General features: G+C 45.0%; 1 protein-coding gene across 1 annotated transcript; it reads left to right on the top strand.

The window, feature by feature from the left end:
- Positions 1–533: 533 nt before the first annotated feature.
- Positions 534–18,461, top strand: LOC308379203 (alpha-tectorin-like; the record flags this gene model as incomplete). The annotated part of the gene is made up of 25 exons (XM_080856261.1): positions 534–554; positions 1,050–1,325; positions 1,511–1,606; positions 1,742–1,895; positions 2,381–2,637; positions 2,726–2,869; positions 2,993–3,572; positions 3,661–4,244; positions 4,367–4,928; positions 6,172–6,770; positions 6,985–7,549; positions 7,987–8,183; positions 8,320–8,532; positions 8,657–8,845; positions 8,967–9,256; positions 10,281–10,549; positions 11,575–11,694; positions 13,423–13,607; positions 13,838–13,998; positions 14,269–14,514; positions 14,752–14,914; positions 15,103–15,205; positions 17,314–17,388; positions 17,481–17,671; positions 18,402–18,461. The coding sequence occupies 25 exons, from the start codon at positions 534–536 to the stop codon at positions 18,459–18,461; spliced, it is 6,300 nt and encodes a 2,099-aa protein (XP_080712387.1).

Here is an 18,461-nt window from a genome sequence, read left to right as displayed (position 1 = left end):
TGTATATCACTACCCTCGATGGGTAAATGCAGAGATCGAATTTAGAGTGTGTGTGTGTCACTATCTCTGCCATAACCTAGTCACTAGTCACTAGGGCTCATTTCCATTGAGTCAGAAGAAGTTACAACTACCACCAGCAGGGGGTGCCAATGCTAACTATATATTTCTGATGTTCTTTATCTCTGGTGTATGTTTCCTTATAACGGCAACTTGGACAGCCAATTTTACAGCCTCTTATAGACCTCTTATTAAGTGGATTCCCTTTTTTCTGGTGGAAAATGAATCACTATGAAGGAGAAAATCACAAATTATTATAATTTATATAGTTTCAGACACTTTTACAGAGGGGGAGGGGGAAAAAACAAATTCAAATACATGAAACAGACCATACATCAATCACTCAGCTACAGGGACATATACATCTTTGTTATGCTTTTACAACTAATCTAAATGACAGAATTAAAGTACCACACTACTGCAAAAGTGATGTAAGTCATCATGCATATCTGTGTAAGATGATGTGCTGTAGGACCATGGATCACTACAAGGCTCTGGTCAGTTTGGCGCATTTCATAGGGATTTGTCTACCCCCGGGGATAAATGGCTTTCAGAATCATAGTGAGCATCCTATATCTGTACAAGATGATGTGCTGTAAGTCTATGGCTGTCTAAGTTACCAACTTTCTTCCAGGTGTATTTTACCCCTATGGACAAGGGGATTCACGTATGGCTGGCGTTGATGATGGCTATGCATCCACTAGCATATCACAACCATTTAGCTATTTCAATTATACAGCGACCCGTATATATGTAAGTATAAGTAAATGTCTCCAGCTCAGATTAGGAGTCCCAGGTAAAAAGGCTTTACTGGAGACAGCAGACCCAAAGAAAAAATCAGTCTGTATTAGTCAATTAAGGTGTCAATATCTGATGAAAGAATCCAGCAGAGGCTATATAAAAGACATTTATCATTCACAGACAACTTTCAACTTTTCTATCTAGTAGCTAATTTGAGTTTTCCTTTACTGATGGATCAATTGGTGTTGCAGGTCAACTCCAACGGAATGCTCACTTTTGACAGTGGATTGACCAGTTATTCTCCAAGCCGATTTCCTGGTTCAAGACGCAACATCGTTTCCCCATTCTGGACAGACATTGAAAATCGATATAGTGGCACCATATTTTACCGCCAGTACACCAGTGGCAGTGTCCTCCAGAAAGCTACAACAGACATTAACCAGTACTTCCCTGGAAGAAGCGTCTCAGCCTCCTGGGTCTTTGTTGCAACATGGAACAGAGTGGAATATTATTCCAGTCGTGGAACAGTAAATACATTTTTTTAAAGACCATATTATAGTTTCTGAAGCTTCATCAATTTAATAATTGAACTACTGTCTGGGACAAAAGCTTTACTTGTAATGGAGCTGGCTTTCATATTATTTAAAAGTTAAACTACTCAATTCTACTCCAATCACTACTTTAACATCCTTCTCTTGTCTCATTATCCAAGCAAATCTCATTCCAAGTGGTCCTGATCTCAGGGGCTGAAAGCTCATTTGCACTGATGAATTATGGTTACATTTCCTCTTCAAGCAGAAATGTGCAGGTAAGCAGACAATACAGGCTTAATGTCATGAGGTCCTCCAAAAAAAGGATCAAGAATGGGCAAGACCTATAACATGATAGTATAGAAAGAAATGTATGTACTTTTCGATTCAACCATCGCATTCTTGGTTGTTAGGCTGGCTATGACACCATCAACTCAGCACATCATTTCTCAATCCCTGGCTCCTTCACGAGCAACATCTTCAATTCAAGGTACACTAGCAACGTCAACAGGCCAGGTCGCTGGGCCTTCCAGATTCATGATGGACCACGAGGGTGCCAATATAATGGTAAGTAAAACAATTATTAAAGCACTCTAACATTCTTTATTCAATCAGTTTGGGAATTAACTCATTCACTACAGCAACGTACTATATAACAGACATGCATACATGTGATACAAGTTGTGGAAGATAACGTTTTACTTGTTTTCTATATGGCCATAAAATGGTCACTCGGTACACAGGCACACCAAGCTCATAAAACACAATAATAGTGAATACGTTTAGACATGATAAAGAATTACTATTTTAAGACACAGTATGCAACATTTGGCCACTCTATGAGGTTTGTTTTTTTATAGGCAATCAGTTTTGGTATCACATTTAAATTCATTGAATTGGTCTATGATCATGTGAGGTGCAGAGACACACCTGTCGTTCCCACCAGCCACCCAGGCTGTGTATTTTGTAGATCTTCACTCCAGCATTGACCACCCTGCAGAAATGACACCAAAGCAATAACTAAAAAAAACTAATGCAGACACCTCGCTTAGGTTCACCTGTGCAGGCTGGAGACTCTTTCTGGACAGATGACACCTGTCAGCAAAGATGCACCTGCACCAGTGGAGCTATCCTCCAGTGTCAGCATCAGCCCTGCACCTTTTCCCAGGCCTGTCGTCGAGCGGCCTTCCAGTACTCCTGCCAGAATATTCAGCGACGCACCTGCACCATCTCTGGTGACCCCCACTACGACACCTTTGACGGGAAAGTCTTTCATTTCCAGGGAACCTGCACATACATACTCTCTGAGGTATTATTCAGTCAATGCCTTTGAAAGAGATGGGATAATTGGGTTTTAGTTTGGAAGCTTTAATTATTTTCGCTTAAACTTCTATTAGGCTTGTGGCAATGGACCCTACTATCGTGTTGAAGGGAAGAATGAGCATCGGGGCAGCACACGTGGGTCGTGGACCCGTCTTGTAAGAGTGTCGGTTTACGGTGAGGAAATTGAACTTGTCAAAGGCCATCATAACCAAGCATTGGTAAGTACAGTATACATACCAGATAACATGAATACATACCAAACTTGCCCCGACACCATATATACAAATTTAAGCTCCAAGTCCTCCATTCAGCCCAGTGTTAACGGTAGCATTCTCCTTCAGGTGAACGGTGTCTTTGTGACGGCCCCATTTACCCTACTGAATGGGGCCATCCAGGTCTACCAATCAGGTTTCTCTGTGGCTGTCAGTACAGACTATGGCCTGCTGGTCACCTATGATGCCTATCACTATGTCAGAATCTCAGTGCCCTACGAGTACCAGAACGCTATCTGTGGCCTGTGTGGCAACTTCAACCACAACCCTAATGATGACTTCCGAACCCGTGGTGGGCAGCTTGTGAGCTCAGACGTGGAGTTTGCCAATAGCTGGAAGGCCCCAGGGGACACTGACCCAGGCTGCCAGGACGTGCCATGTGCAGGGCTGGCTTGTGCTGCCTGCACCAATAACCAAAGGACTCTTTACACAAACACCGCCCACTGTGGAATCCTCAGCAATAATATCGGCCCGTTTGTTTCCTGTCACTCAATGCTGTCTCCACAGAGCTTTGTAGAAAACTGTGTGTATGATCTGTGTGTGAGTGACGGCTACCAGCCCATCCTCTGCCAAGCACTCAACGTGTATGCTGCCCAGTGTCAACAAGAGGGCATTCAGGTGGGCCAGTGGAGGACAGAGGGATTCTGTGGTGAGTACTGCTTCTGTCATGTTCCAAGTCATGTTCAAAAAAGTTGTCTGACACAAGCATTGAAAACACCCATTTTTTCCTTCTATAGAAATCCCCTGTCAAGCCAACAGCCACTTTCAGTCTCAAGGAACTGGATGCCCTGCAACCTGCAGCAACCCCAATGCTACCCAGAATTGCCCACTGCCCAGCCTGGAGAGCTGCATCTGTGATGCCGGCTATGTACTCAGCGGTGGGGAGTGTGTTCTGCAGAGTGACTGTGGCTGCACCTTTGAGGGGCGGTACTATACAGCTGGGGAGACAGTGGTGCTAGACCAGGACTGTGGGAGGCGCTGCCACTGTACTCATGGGACAATGAGCTGCCAGGCACACAGCTGCAGTGAGCTGGAGGGGTGTGGGGCCCACGGTGGTGTGCAGAGCTGCAGTGCTGTCAGCTACCCCACCTGCTGGGTGGAGGGTTACGGGTCATATCGCACCTTTGATGGAAAGACCTTCCATTACCCAGGTGCCTGTAGTCTGACATTGGCGATGGTCAGGGGACAATCACAATTACCTCATTTTCAAGTAAGTGTTGAGAAAGTTCCCACAGGCCTCGGAGATTTTGCCAGACACCTGAAGTTTGAAGCAGAAGGAACACAAGTTTCTGTGGAGATGGGGGAAGGAGCCACCACAAAGGTAAGTTATGTACTTACTTAGACACAGGCATGTCTAACTAGCGAGCCTGACACAGAAAACGCTTCTCACTTTTAATACCGTGATACACATCTGTAAGTATAAACCTAATGTTCTCTCATTAGGTGGATGGGCAAACAGTGGGCATTCCATTCAGTGTCAGCTCAGGTCATATTCGCATCTACCACAGCAGTGTAAAAGGTGTTGTCATAGAGACCAACTTCGGAGTGATGGTGAGAGCTGATTGGCCACATGTCATCCGTATCACTGCTCCTGGCAACTACAACGGCACTCTGGGAGGCCTGTGTGGAGATCTAAATGGAGACCTTCGGGACGACTTCCGTTCCCCCACTGGAGTTCCCATCTACGACTCACAGCAGTTTGGGGACAGCTGGAGAGATGGCTCCCTGTCAGCATCCTGTGTGGAACCTCAGGTCTTGGAACAAGGACAGTTCCAGAACACTAGCCAGTTCAGGGAGCTCTGTGGCATTATGGGACGGGCACAGGGGCCTTTTAGCCAGTGCCAAGCAACGCTAGACCCCTTGGGACGGATTGAAGACTGTGTCCAGGCTCTAGCGAGAACACGTGGTACTCAAGAGGCACTGTGCGAGGCACTGCGTGGCTACACCCTGCTTTGCCAACAGAGTGGCATCTCAGTAGGGGAATGGAGGACTGTCACCAACTGTGGTAAGAGATAGACGGGTCTTAATCCCCCCAGGATTTTGTGAGCCTTTTTCGAGATAGTTGTGGCCTAAAATTCCGGATTTCATTAGTGAAAAAAAAGTTGCGAATTTCCCTTTTTGTAATTACAATTGAGTCATTTGTTGAAGAATAAGTAATGAATGAACAAACATGAATTAAAGAACAAAGCCACTCAGTAATGGTGCTATAAATAACCTTGCCAACATGCCAACAAAAGATTACCAGGACTACAGAAATGTAGTAGTATAGGCGTTACTTATCCACTACGAAGTGCACCTGTTGGCATTACAAAAGGACCATCAGTTAGACTCAATAGAATGTAGTGAATGTCTCAGACTTCACATACTGCAAAAGAAAAAACAGCCTGTATCACTGTCATCTGTCTCGTCATCTGACGTCGTGCCTGCATTTCTGCTGTTCTCATTCTATGTTTTGCAGTGGCAAAGTGCTTATCAATCTGTTTTGCTATCCTTGTTAATTCATTTTATCCATATAGGTGTTTATATTGTTCAATTTAATACATTCATTTAATGTAATTTAATTTTAAGTCATCCCTTCTTCAACAATAGCTGCCACCTTATCTTCAATCAGAAAGTAACTTTTAATCTCCATGGTAACAGTTCTCGAGGGTTCGGGAAATAATCGGATTCATTGCTTCCTTCATTATTCACAGCAAAATATATAATTAAATTAAATTTTATAGATTCATTACCAGACTCTATGTAAAAAGGGCCACGTACACCTTGCAAAAAATAATAAAAATAGAAGCCAGGTCTATATCTGAATTCTTCGGTGGACATGGGCGGAGCGTATGTTCCGTTTCCACATCTGGTGTAGCCATTCTCATTGTTTACAACGGATTAGAACTCTGCTAGTGTCCGCATCGCATCTGCAGGGCAGAATTCCACCCTTGGTGTAACCTTGGGGTAAGGCGGAAGGGAGGGAGTAAGGCGAAAAGGAGGGAGTAAGGCGCAAGGGAAGGAGTTGTGGGAGACGACGATGATTTGTCAAATTTGCGGGAAAGTTGCGGTGGTTGGCTTAAGTTGCATCACCACCCTGAATTCCCAGGGATTAGTTGAATTTGCGTTAATAGTTGTGATCGCAACATCACGAAATCCTGGGGGGTCTGGTTCTTTTGAATCACCTTTGTCAATCCTGACTTTGTAAAGTATGTAAACAGCAAAATTAATCCTTTGAAATTGAACTTACCTTTATTTCCTCTTTATAGATGTAACCTGCCCACCCAACAGCCATTATGAGCCATGTGGAACCTTCTGCCCAGCTTCCTGCCCAAGGATGTCTTTCCCCTTCCTGTGTACTCAGCAGTGTCAGGAGGGGTGCCAGTGTAATGACGGGTTCCTCCTGAGTGGGGATCGTTGTGTGCCAACCATGGGTTGTGGCTGTCACCATGGCGGGCGCTATAGAGAGAGTGGAGAGCGCTACTGGTACGGTGAGGAGTGCCAGTTCCTGTGCCAGTGTAATGGCATCACCGGACAGTCGCATTGCATGGCCTCTTCTTGTGGTGCTCAGGACTCTTGTCGAGTCGTGGATGGACAGTATGGTTGCCATCCTAAACCTGATGCCACCTGCTCGGCCTCTGGAGACCCACACTACACCTCCTTTGACAGACGCACCTTTGACTTCCAGGGTACATGTCGTTATGTCCTGGCATCAGTTTGCAATGGAGCTCGAGGCCTACCTCACTTTCAGGTGGAGGCCAGGAATGAGGCGTGGAATGGTCTGCAGGTCTTCATCCCTGTGGCAGTTTACGTCAATGTGTCTGGACATCTAGTACACATCTCAAAAGACAATCAGGGGACTGTGCAGGTAAGGGTTAAGTTCAAATTATTGTTAAGGTCATCTTCATTCTCATGCTATCATGGTGGAAGCTAGTTTCTCAACCTGTCATCTATTCTTATTTGTTGTGATAACATTCTTATTAATGCTGAAGTAATATTTAAGTTAGTTATTAGGTGAGATTAGTCTCTGCTTGTCATATTATTCTATTTAAAATAACCTTACCCTCTGACTCTGACTTCAGGTGAATGGGGAGACAAGAAACCTGCCAGTCCTTCTTGACGGGGGCAGAGTGTCTGTCTATGCGAACGGACTGCACACGTTTGTGAAAACAGACTTTGGCCTGACTGTCGGTTATGATGGCCGGTTGGTGTTGGACATCACAGTGCCATCTAACTACAGTGGTGCCACATGTGGCCTGTGTGGAAACTTCAACGGCCTCCAGGGTGACGACTTGACTATCGAGGAAGAGGGTTCTGGCTATGTGGACGTCCTTGCTTCTGATTTTGCAGACCACTGGAAGGTTGATGACGGCATGCCCTGTACTGGAGGATGTGGAAACTCCTGCCCAGTGTGCCAAGATGACTCAAGCGCCCGTGTCCAGTGTGAACTACTCAGAGCTAGCAATGGACCACTGAGCTTCTGCCATGCCCATGTGGACCCCCAGCCATTCTTCAACGACTGTGTCTTAGACGTGTGCCTGTCTGGGGGCAGAAATGAAGTCCTGTGCCGTGCGATGGAAGCATATGCCAGCGCATGCCAAACTGCAAGTGGCACTATCTACCCCTGGCGTCAAAATAGCACCTGCCGTAAGTTTCCAGAACCTGGCTCAAACCCTGCTGTACTTGTTGTTTTAATCTTTAGCATCTTACCAGAAGCAATCAAAACAATATATTTAAATTAACTATTCAAGGTACAATCTATGATTCTGGTAAAAAGGTTGTTGATATTTGAGTTCATCATATCACATCCCTCCCTTTCATGCTCCTGAAGCCACATGTTGATTGGTTGAAAAGGTTTATTAGTTGGTCTGACACACTAGGTTTGTTCCCAGTTTACAAAGCCAGGACTGTGTGTGAACTCCAGAGTTGTTTTGAGTGCACATACAGAACGGCCAAGTAGAGTGCCATGAGGAGCAATTTGACAAAATGTGAATTGGATATGAATCAGGGACTGCACCCTTCAGCTTTACAGCCGCAGTGTTATTAAGTTTAAAAAGTAACAAAGCCATTACCCATGTCAACAGAAATGGAGTGTCCAGAAAATAGCCACTACGACCTGTGTGGCACAGAGTGTGGGCACACCTGTGCCAGTAACATTGATGCCAGCTGTGACGGGACCTGTGCTGAGGGATGTTTCTGTGATGATGGATTTGTGAGGAGCGTGGACCGCTGTGTCACTGTGGAACAGTGTGGCTGTCTTTATGACGGCTTCTACTTTGAGGTAAACACAAAATGACCAAGGGTCTACTGTAGATTGAACTGTACATATGCAATCATTTTAAGGAGCACATAACAATATAACATTATGACTTCTAGCAGGTATTTTTCATGTCAGTGTTGCTCTCTTGTCTTGTCAGATTGGGGAACAGTTCTTGACACAAACTTGCTCTCAGCGCTGTGAGTGTTTTGCCCCCAATGACCTCCGCTGCACCCAGTCCTCTTGCCCGCCAACCTTGCCCTACCTGTGCTCTGTCAGAGATGGCATCCGGGGTTGCGATCGTCTGTCAACCTGCACAGTCTGGGGAGACCCTCACTACCTCACCTTCGATGGGGCTTTGGCTCACTTTCAGGTAGGATGGAGAGTAAATAAATCTAAAAATCAAACGAAGAGAAAGGTCCTAATTCTAAGATAATGTTTTCAAAATGAGGGTTTGAACTTCGTACATAATACAGATTTTCCATTCCCGTCTCCAGGACACCTGTGCCTATGAGATTACCCACACCTGTGGCAACATCCCTGATGATGCCTTGGATTTCCGTGTAGTAGCCGCTAATAATCACCGTGGCAACTTAATTGTTTCTTTTGTGTCCACCGTGGATGTATGGCTCTCTCGTGGAGGAGTACAAAGCCACATCACTATTGGGCAGAACAGGAGAGTCAAGGTACCTCTCACAGAACAGTGCACATGAAGAGTCTCCTCAGTTAGGATGTTCTTGTAGTTCAGTACATAATGCAAACACTTCTGCCCCACCTCACTGCAGCTGTCTCCTGTTTTGTTATCAGGTTGATGGTCAAGACAACAATGCAAACACCATTCAGGTTGGCTCCCTGGCGCAGTTGACTCGGGAGTCTGGATCTGTGGTTGTGAATGCCTCAGGGGAGCTGGTGGTCCAGTTTGATGGTCGTAGTAGACTTGTGGTTGGACTGAGTCCAAATTACAATCAATCTGTGTGTGGGATGTGTGGTAATCACAATAACAACCCAGCAGACGACAAGGCTCTGCCCAATGGCACTCTGGCCCAGACTGACAGGCAATTTGGTCAAAGTTGGAAATCAGATGCAAGCAGTCCTGGGTGAGTATGATTCATGTGAAGTAAAAAAAAATATTGGGCAAGACTTTCAAACTGGGACTAAATGGAAGACAATAAATATGTAAACTGCATGCTCAGAAATATTCAGAATATATCAAAGACCATCCCTTTAGGCACACCACGGCACTTATTAATCAGATTTCCAGTTTACTATTTAGAATTTAAAAGTGAAGCGATTCTAGGTATAACATGTAAGTTATTGCACCTTTATCAATCAAACTGGCAACATGTGTGTGAAGGACCGGGGCGGTCACCCCACGTTGTTTGGGGATGTGTCGACTGGACGGGGTGGTGAAGGGTTGAAGAACAGTGCAGGAGATGGTAGTTGTATAAAAATATATATATTTATTTACAAGGGCTATAAACCCCAACACAGTGCCCCCAAAATAAACAAACAAAAACATTCAGGCCGTACCGCCCGGCACTCAAGTGCGTGGCACCCTGGGCACCTGCTTGGCCAATTAGGCCCAAACACCGGCACCTGCTCAAGGCCCAAGCCAGGCCCCAAACTAGGCCCAAAGCTAAGTACATAGCTAGCCACTCAAACATAAACACATGAACTAAACACATCAAAAGGCACAAAGACAAGGCACAGAAACAAGGCACACAGAACAAGCACAAAGGAACAGGCATAAAACAGGGCAAACGCTGTCCACACATCTAGACAGAAAAACACATACACCTTATAAAAACAGGGAAGTACTTTACCCTAATACCTCTCATCATTCCTCTCCACTCTGTCGTGTCTCTCTCAGCCTCTCTTCTTCTTGAGAATGAGGCACCCTTTAAATAGGCTACAGCCACGTTAGGTTACTTAGCTCAAACATTGGAATCAGGTGCGCCATCCCCAACCATTATGGGGGAGGAGTCCAAAAGTCTTAAAGGGCACCATCACTTTCTGCCATGGTGAGGAGGGGGAGAATTCACCTTCTCACAATGTGATTGATTTTGTTCAGTATCTCCTGAACCTCATTGCGGATCATGTTTTTCTCCTGATCTTCCCTAGATGTGGAGCCAGCGACTGGATTGAAGACGGGACGTGTCTCTTCAGAGCAGAATACACAGATCTGTGCAGCATCATCACCAACAGCAGCGGCCCGTTCCAGCAGTGCCACCTGTTCGTTGACCCACAGGCGTACCTCACTTCCTGCGTGTATGATCTCTGTGCCTACACACCAGCCAATGGCATGCTGTGCTCAGCGGTGGAGGCCTATGAGGAAGCTTGCACTGTGCTGGAGCTCCAAACAACAGAATGGCGTTCTGCACTGCATTGCTGTGAGTACATAATTTTCATTGCCTACATTTTAGTTGGAAGTTTAAAAGCAAAAGACCTATTAAGTCCAATTGCATGATTATTAGCCTCAGGGGGTGGACCGATTGTACCGTTACAAACTACAGATCAGACGAAAGTGGAAAATATATTTTTGATACACCTCGCTCAATAAACAACTATGGTCCAAGAAACAGTAGACAATACAGCATTCAGTAGTTCGGAGAGGAGGATTAAGGTGATAAAAGAGAGCAACGACATCTGTAATTAACTCATGATGATTTAACCATGTCGTTTCTTTTACTATTTTAAACTTCATGTGCCATACCTTTAAATCCAGCAGCTGATTGTGGCAGCTTTCACTGGCTGGGGTCGGACAGTCGCCGTAAAGTTATTTATGGGACGTTATCACTGTCTGTCTGCACCAAACAGAGCCGTGCGCTTGCCACTACAGTCTCAAACAGGCGGGATTCCTGTGCTACTTGAAACTATTTTATTTCTAACTCTAAAAATTCAACAAAATAAGTTCACTAAATCAGTTGTTAGGTGTGAATTTGACGATCTCAAAATATTTTTTTAAATATTTTTTTGGTTGGGCTAAGGAAACTTTTGGGGGCTCCAAAATAGGGCTACATACGCCCCAGTACGCAGGTAAACCACATAGCAGAGAGAAATATACAGTATGTATTATAATAAGGCAACCGACATAGGTACTTCTGATGTAAACCAGGCATAAATCAACATCTACCACAAAAAGTTCCTGCAGCGACTGTTTGCTTAGCCTGAGCCATAACAATATCAGCATGACCTGCAGTGTAGTTCTTACTCCTGCAGTGCAGAACTTACTCCTGCAGAGTAATACACACTGTGCATGAAGCCTGTTATGACTTTCCTATTGTAGTGTAACAATTAGTGGTCTACTGATAAATCCAGGTGCCTCCACCGATCATATTTCACCCCACCTGTTTCTGCCAATGCCTATTTCAATTAATTCTACCAATACATCTGGATTTGCCATGTTTTTGAGCAGCTGTTGCTGACCCCTGTGAAGAACTCGACTGCAATGAGGATGAGTGGTGTGGCAAGAAAGGTGGGATCTACGGCTGCTTCTGCAATGAGGATCACCCGAGACCTTATGCTGAGTCCTTTGGTAAGGTCTAATATGACTACATACAGTGGACCCTAATTTTCAAATGCAGTTAAGAAAAAGTTAACGCATATTTTTTCCTACCTCCACTTATGTAGTTCCTGGGACAATTCTGGTATTCATGAAAGTGTTCTTATCTGAGATTCATTCTTAACTAAGAACAGGATTTAAGAACGCGGAAAAGCAGACGTAGATAGGCCAGATTGGAGTGGAGAGAGAGAGAGAGGTAGGAAGAGAGGAAGGGAGAGAGAGAGAGAGAGGGCGGAAAAGCAGTCGTAGAGAGAGGGAGAGAGAGGTAGGGAGAGAGGGAGGGAAAGAGATAGGGAGAGAGGGCGAGAGAGAGAGGGTGGAAAAGCAGTGGTAAATAGGGCAGAGTGGAGTGGAGAAAGAGGGAGAGAGGGAGAGGGAGAGTGAGAGGGAGAGAGGCCAGAAAATAATTTGTAGATAGGCCAGAGTGGAGTGGAGTGGAGTGGAGTGGAGTGGAGAGAGAGAGGGAGAGGGAGAGGGAGAGGGAGAGGGAGAGGGAGAGGGAGAGGGAGAGAGGGACAGAGAGAGAGGGAGACAGGGCATAACAGCAGTTGTAGCCAGAGTGGAGTGTTGAGAGGGACGGAGAGAGGGAAAGAGAGGGAGAGGGAGAGAGACAGGGAGAGATGGAGAGGGACAGGGAGAGAGAAGGAGGGGGAAAGGGAGAGAGAGAGATAAAGCAGTCATAGATAGGCCAGATTAGAGTGGTTAACCCTGACCCTAACCCTGGCCAGATTGGAGTGGCGAACCCTAACCCCGACCCTAACCCTGGCCCTAACCCTGGTCAGATTGGAGTGGCGAACCCTAACCCTGGCCCTAACCCTGGTCAGATTGGAGTGGCGAACCCTAACCCTGGCCCTAACCCTGGTCAGATTGGAGTGGTGAACCCTAACCCTGGCCCTAACCCTGACCCTAACCCTGGCCAGATTGGAGTGGCCCATGTTCTTTAGTTCTGAATTTGTGAAAAATTGTTGGTGATTGTGTTCACATCAATTCGACAGACATCATCGGATTTAAAGAATTATAATAATAATACATACGAGAATATTTGTATCATTAACAATTACGTTTCACATTTACATTCATGATTCTATGAGGACATTGTGATAAATAAAAGCACTACACGAACAATGCAAATGGCATTGAACAAATAAAAAAGAGCTAAACTCAATTGCGTAGATATTGCCATAGTGGAATATAATTGACACAACTACATTCTGCAACAGTACCTCCACCTCTGCACCAGTGAAGATAGGTCTGAGTCTAGCTGGTGCACAACCAGTGTTTGCTCTCCGCTTTGACATGATTTTGATCTCAAGTTGCTTTCTGGTTGCCTGTGGATTCTGTGTATTTTGCACACGTCTCTATACTTGCATGCCCTTACAAGGAGCTGGCGGGGCATTTATGCATGCTAATTCAGGTGCACGCATTCAATTAAGGAATCAGTGCCTCGCTAAGAACACCTTGTCAGTTTAAGAACACATTTCCAGGCGTTCATGAATCCGGCAGGGATCTTTCTTAGTGATGGTCTTACGAAGTGCAAAAGAGGTTCTTAAAGAAGACACTTAAGAAAATGTTTTAGAAATAGGTCCATTGTTACTACTAATGGTACTACTGCTTTTATTAAATTCCTCCTTCTTTATATTCCCATATCACTCTTCCCCTCACCATATTTTCCTCCCTTCTCTCTCCTCCCACCTTTCTCAGACTCCCTGGAGGAATGTTCCAGCAGCACAGGCACCATGTCTCTGTCTCGCTGCCAGCTGTTTGAAGAAGGCTTCTCTGCTGTCACCCTCCACCTCAACGACCCCAGCTGCAATGGCACACTCCAAGATGGCAGAGTGGAATTCCTCTTCGACAATGAGAACCACATTTGTGGAACCACTCTGAGGGTATAACAGCTTCTACACCAAAGATTTACAAAAGAAGCTATTATTTAGAGGGATATTGCTTTAAGTGTAAAGTTCAAATCAGAACGGCAAAAACATGGCAAAACCCAGACAGTTAAAATATGATACTCAGAATTCACAGCAGAAGATGGATGAAACCATTGTTGGTTGCTACCGTTGTTGGTTCCTACCAATAACATTTACCCTTGTGTGTGCTGTCTGTTGCCCAACAGAGCAATGGTAGCCACTTCATCTATGAGAACATAATCCAGGGGGAGGCCAACTCAGCCGGTGGCCCCATCAGCAGAGAGAGACGGATACAACTGCTCTTCTGCTGTGCCTACCCCCTCACTCAGGCACTCTCCATGGACATGGAAATCAACCCCCTGGAGAGGTCGGCACTTTTCTATCACTTTTTCTTGGTTGATTTGCAGCCTTTCTTCAGTGACCAAACACAATACATTGGAGACAGAATTCTACTATTTCTCACTCATAAAACATCCAGAGAGTAGTCTTTCACAATATTTTAAACAAATATATGTTTACAGCACACACAGTGCATCAACTACTCCCCCCAAATTAAAGCCTTTCATAGAGGAACTATCACTATCATCAAAGCATACGTTTTCTGCCTGTCTTAAAATGATCTGAATTATTTCTACAGTGTTGTGACTAAGAAGTTACCAGGAGGTCATGGAACCTACCGTGTCCGAATGATTCCCTATGAAGATGCAGGATTCTCCAATGCGTTCTCTGGGAATGTGTCTTTGGGGGTAAACCAGCGGATGTACGTGGCAGTCAACGTGGTGGGAGTGGACAGCCGCCAGATCGCCATGGTGATGGACTCCTGCTGGGCCACTCCTGTCAATCAGGCAGACTACCACATCCGTTGGGACCTCATCATTAACGAGTAATTTGTGCCAACGCACCAACATACCCACTCTTACTTCTTACATACCTTTCTACCAGACTAGACTATCACACGTGCATAAGTTAATAAGGGACGTAGAGCTCCTCATATAAAACAACAACTATTCCTTATTTGTTCAGCCTTGTTTTTTGTTGCTCATCATGTGGGTTGATTCCCTTTTTCATTAGTCCCTATTGTCCTCACTGTCTCTTTTGCCATATGTTATTCCCCCTCTAGGTGCCCTAACCCCAATGACCGCACAGTGCAGCTGCTTCAGAATGGCAACAGCACATCAGGTCACTTCTCCTTCAAGATGTTCTTCTTCACTGCAAACACCTCCAAGGTTTACCTGCACTGCAGTATCCACCTGTGCTTGGTGGCGGGCAACGACTGCACAGCCGTAAGTTCACCACATCTAGAGCACACCAGGATGGAATTTGACTAGTAGATTAATGTCAAGGTTTGGCTGCAGTTGTAGCCTTATATGTTCGTCTTTAAGTGTTTAAATAAAATACTAATAATAATATTTCAATAGGAGCAAATGTTAAAAAGAAAACAAATCTGTTCCTTTTCTCTTCCTGTTTACAGCACTGTTACCCAGGGTACCCCCTGAGGAAGCGCCGCTCTGTTGATTTCCATGACAGCGCCTCCCTCTCACTGGGGCCTCTGGTTTGGGCCAGTGGCAGAGCAGGTAAATATGGATAATTTATCACTGACTACACCCAGCTAGATGTCAAATGTGTGTGTGTGTGTGTGTGTGTGTGTGTGTGTGTGTGTGCGCAGGCTATTTGATCCTTTGTTTATATTTAGTGTTGTTACGGGTTGTAACCTTCCTCACCCTAGATAAGGGATCTGCCCATCCCACATTCACTTTGGTCTGAAATTGTTCCCTTAAATCCAAATTAATTCTGTCATCTCATTTGTTTTGTTTTTCCAGGTGGTTAAGACATGATTGTCCCGACTGTCTGACTGCATATCTGATGGTCCTGTTCCTCACCCCTCTCGTCTAGAACAGAACACAGATACACAATCACCTGGCTCTGAAAAAACAACATTCACAGCTTTCATAGAACACAGTTACACAATCACCCAGCCCCGAAAAAACAACATTTATTGTAGCACAGAACACAGCCAGACAATCGCTACAAAAAAACTCTTCCAGCCACACTGGCTACATCTGAACCTACTGTATATGTGCAAATATGTATGGCCTATTTCTTTAAATATTAACCATTGGCCTCAATGATGGTCATCTCTGAGATGATCTGACAGTGCTGTACCATTTCCTTTCTGTGGTAACATACAGGAGAGCATGGTGTCCTGCTGATTGATATTCATTGATGTGAGAACATACCTAGACAATCACCTGGGTCTGGGAAAGACCTACATAGACTGTGTTCATATATTTCTTATATATTCACAATTTTCCTGACGGGCTATAAAGGTATACTATTGCTTTGCTGCGCTATAGAGCTATTCTATTTTTTTCCTTGCTAAGCTATAGATGTATGCTATTTCCTTGTTGAGCATGGTTTATTGCTGATTAAATTACATCCTTTTATGGTGTTAACTGTCTTTTCGGGGAAATTTCAAATAAATAAAGTGGAGAGTAGAGAAAGAATTTTGCATGTCACTGATGTCTACATTATGGCTCTATGTGTGTATAGAAAATATAATGCTTGATTCAACATTGTTCTTACAGGAAACCTGTCAAGTATGATTGGTTGGGTTCAGTGTCTTCATGACGTAATGTAGGGACACCCAGTGAAGTGTCATTATTGGGAATAGTGGAAGTACATATGGATGGATGGACAGATAGAAAACCAGTAGGACCAGCTGACTGATTGGTTGGTTTATTTAATGAGAATACTTATACACACTGTGAAATATGATTGCTTAGGGTTTTCTGCCTTTCTGAACTAAATTGATAAAGGGGGTATTTATTTCAAGCTTTTAAAAATGGCTCCATTGTGATAATCCAATGTGGAAAAATCCAAAGTAAAAGGTGAGAAAAAGCAAAGATGAGAAAGAGGGATAACACAGAGTCATAGTGGTATGTTCGAACAATGGATAAGCAGCAGAAGCACCTAAAAATTACTTACTGAGTGCACATGTCATGATTACATTAAGCTGCTGTTGGCCGTGGGCCAGAAGGGCTGTCACTTTAATAAAAGAATGTGGATCTGTGTGAGGGTGAAGGGAATTGCTGCAAAGCACCTGCCTCCTGTCATGAGACAAGTCAAGTTTCAGGTTCTTGGTATTATCAACTAAAAAATAAACAAGCAGCTGCTCATGTGACTTCAGGTAACTCAAAATGGTGTCTTCAGTGATTGATATATCTTTAGAGTTTTACTTTAAAAATGTTAAATCTTGAATAATATATTGGAAATATGAATGTTTGTCATATAAAACAACTACAGTCCGAATGAGATGGAGCCCCCCTGGTGACATTGCTGGTAAAAGTATCATTGCCTGCCAGTTAGTGATGCGTGGGAATGAGACCATAAGGACATCTACTTCTTCTCCTGACCCTAACCAGCCACCTGCCCCTGCCCCTAACCCTAGCCATCTACCTACCCCTACCTCTTTTCCTAACCCTTACCAGCCACCTGCCCCTAACCCCAACCCTAACCATCTACCTTCCCCGGCCCCTGCCCCTTACCAGACACTGATTGGCTTAGCCACTTTAACCCCTCTGAGCTAGAGCTTGAGTTGCCACAGCGCATTAAGCGCAGGGAAAATCCTACAGCCCACTCACACGGGCACTCCTCCCTGGGCTCAGCTCTGTCCACTTTGAAGTCCCTTCCACCTCTGTCATCCAGCTCCTCTGTGGGACAGCGCTGACCAGGCCCAAACAGCAGACCATCACCAATGGTAGCAATGTAGCGTTAGCTGCAAAAGAACACACTGCTATCATACCTCAACCCCCCACCCCCCTCTCACCTCTACATCTCATTCAATGACAGCCCATCCTCCACACAGCCCCTCTGCCCCCACCCCTGCTCCCCCTCCCTCCTCCTCCTCCTCCCCCCACTTATCTGGCGATGTGTCTGCCTCTCCACCATCCTCTCCCATGCTGCAGGGGTCCGCAGTAGCCCCTGTAGCTCCATCTCACGCTGTGTCCCACCAGTCCAGAGCCCCCACTCCATCTCCACCTGTAGGCAGAAACAGATTAAGCCTGTTGAAAAAGAAAAAACATCCATTTTCAGACCCAAATCAATGGGAACCGGTCAGACATAGAGAAACCCAGCGTACTCGCACTCGCACACTGACTCATACACTGGTCCATCCAGATCTGCAAACCCGTTGTCTTCCTGGGGGACTCGAATCTGTCCAGAATTCCCTCCAGGCAAGACATACATTTGCAAATTGACAGTTTTCCAGGTGCGCACATTCGTCATTCGTCAGACTTCATTCGGCAGACTTCATTAGTAAGACACCTCAGCCAGACCCCTGTCCGACTACAGTCATCTTGTTGGTGGGCTTACTAAACCGTGCCAACTCTGAGGCCACCATACGTAAGGTCATATTTTAACATCTGAGAGCTGCCAACATCCAGTTCCCGGTAGCGAGAGTGTTTTGTTGCCCTGATTAATGACCAACCAGGTCTACCATATGAGACACGTAAATTGATTCAGGCTTTTAATAATTACCGGAAATCAATCAAAAGTATTTTAAATTGGAGGGCTTGGATGCCATTCAGTGGACAGTGAACACGGCACAGTGTATTTTTTAAAGTTGGCTTTTTGAGGTACACTTCTGATTTTAACTTCAGTCAGACAAGCACAAAAAACAGTAACCCATACATGTCGTGTGCCCACACATTTATCAGCATCAGCGCAAGTGTTCTGTCTGCTCCGTGAGACTTGCCTAATTGGTTACTGCAGATCAGGGAGAAGCTGATTCAGATGGGCTACCCCAGTGACATCACAGTCAAGATGGTGTGA

The sequence above is a fragment of the Sprattus sprattus genome, assembly GCF_963457725.1.
Source record: "Sprattus sprattus genome assembly, chromosome: 18".
NCBI lineage: Eukaryota > Metazoa > Chordata > Actinopteri > Clupeiformes > Clupeidae > Sprattus > Sprattus sprattus.
This window is presented reverse-complemented; position numbering and strand designations above follow the sequence as displayed.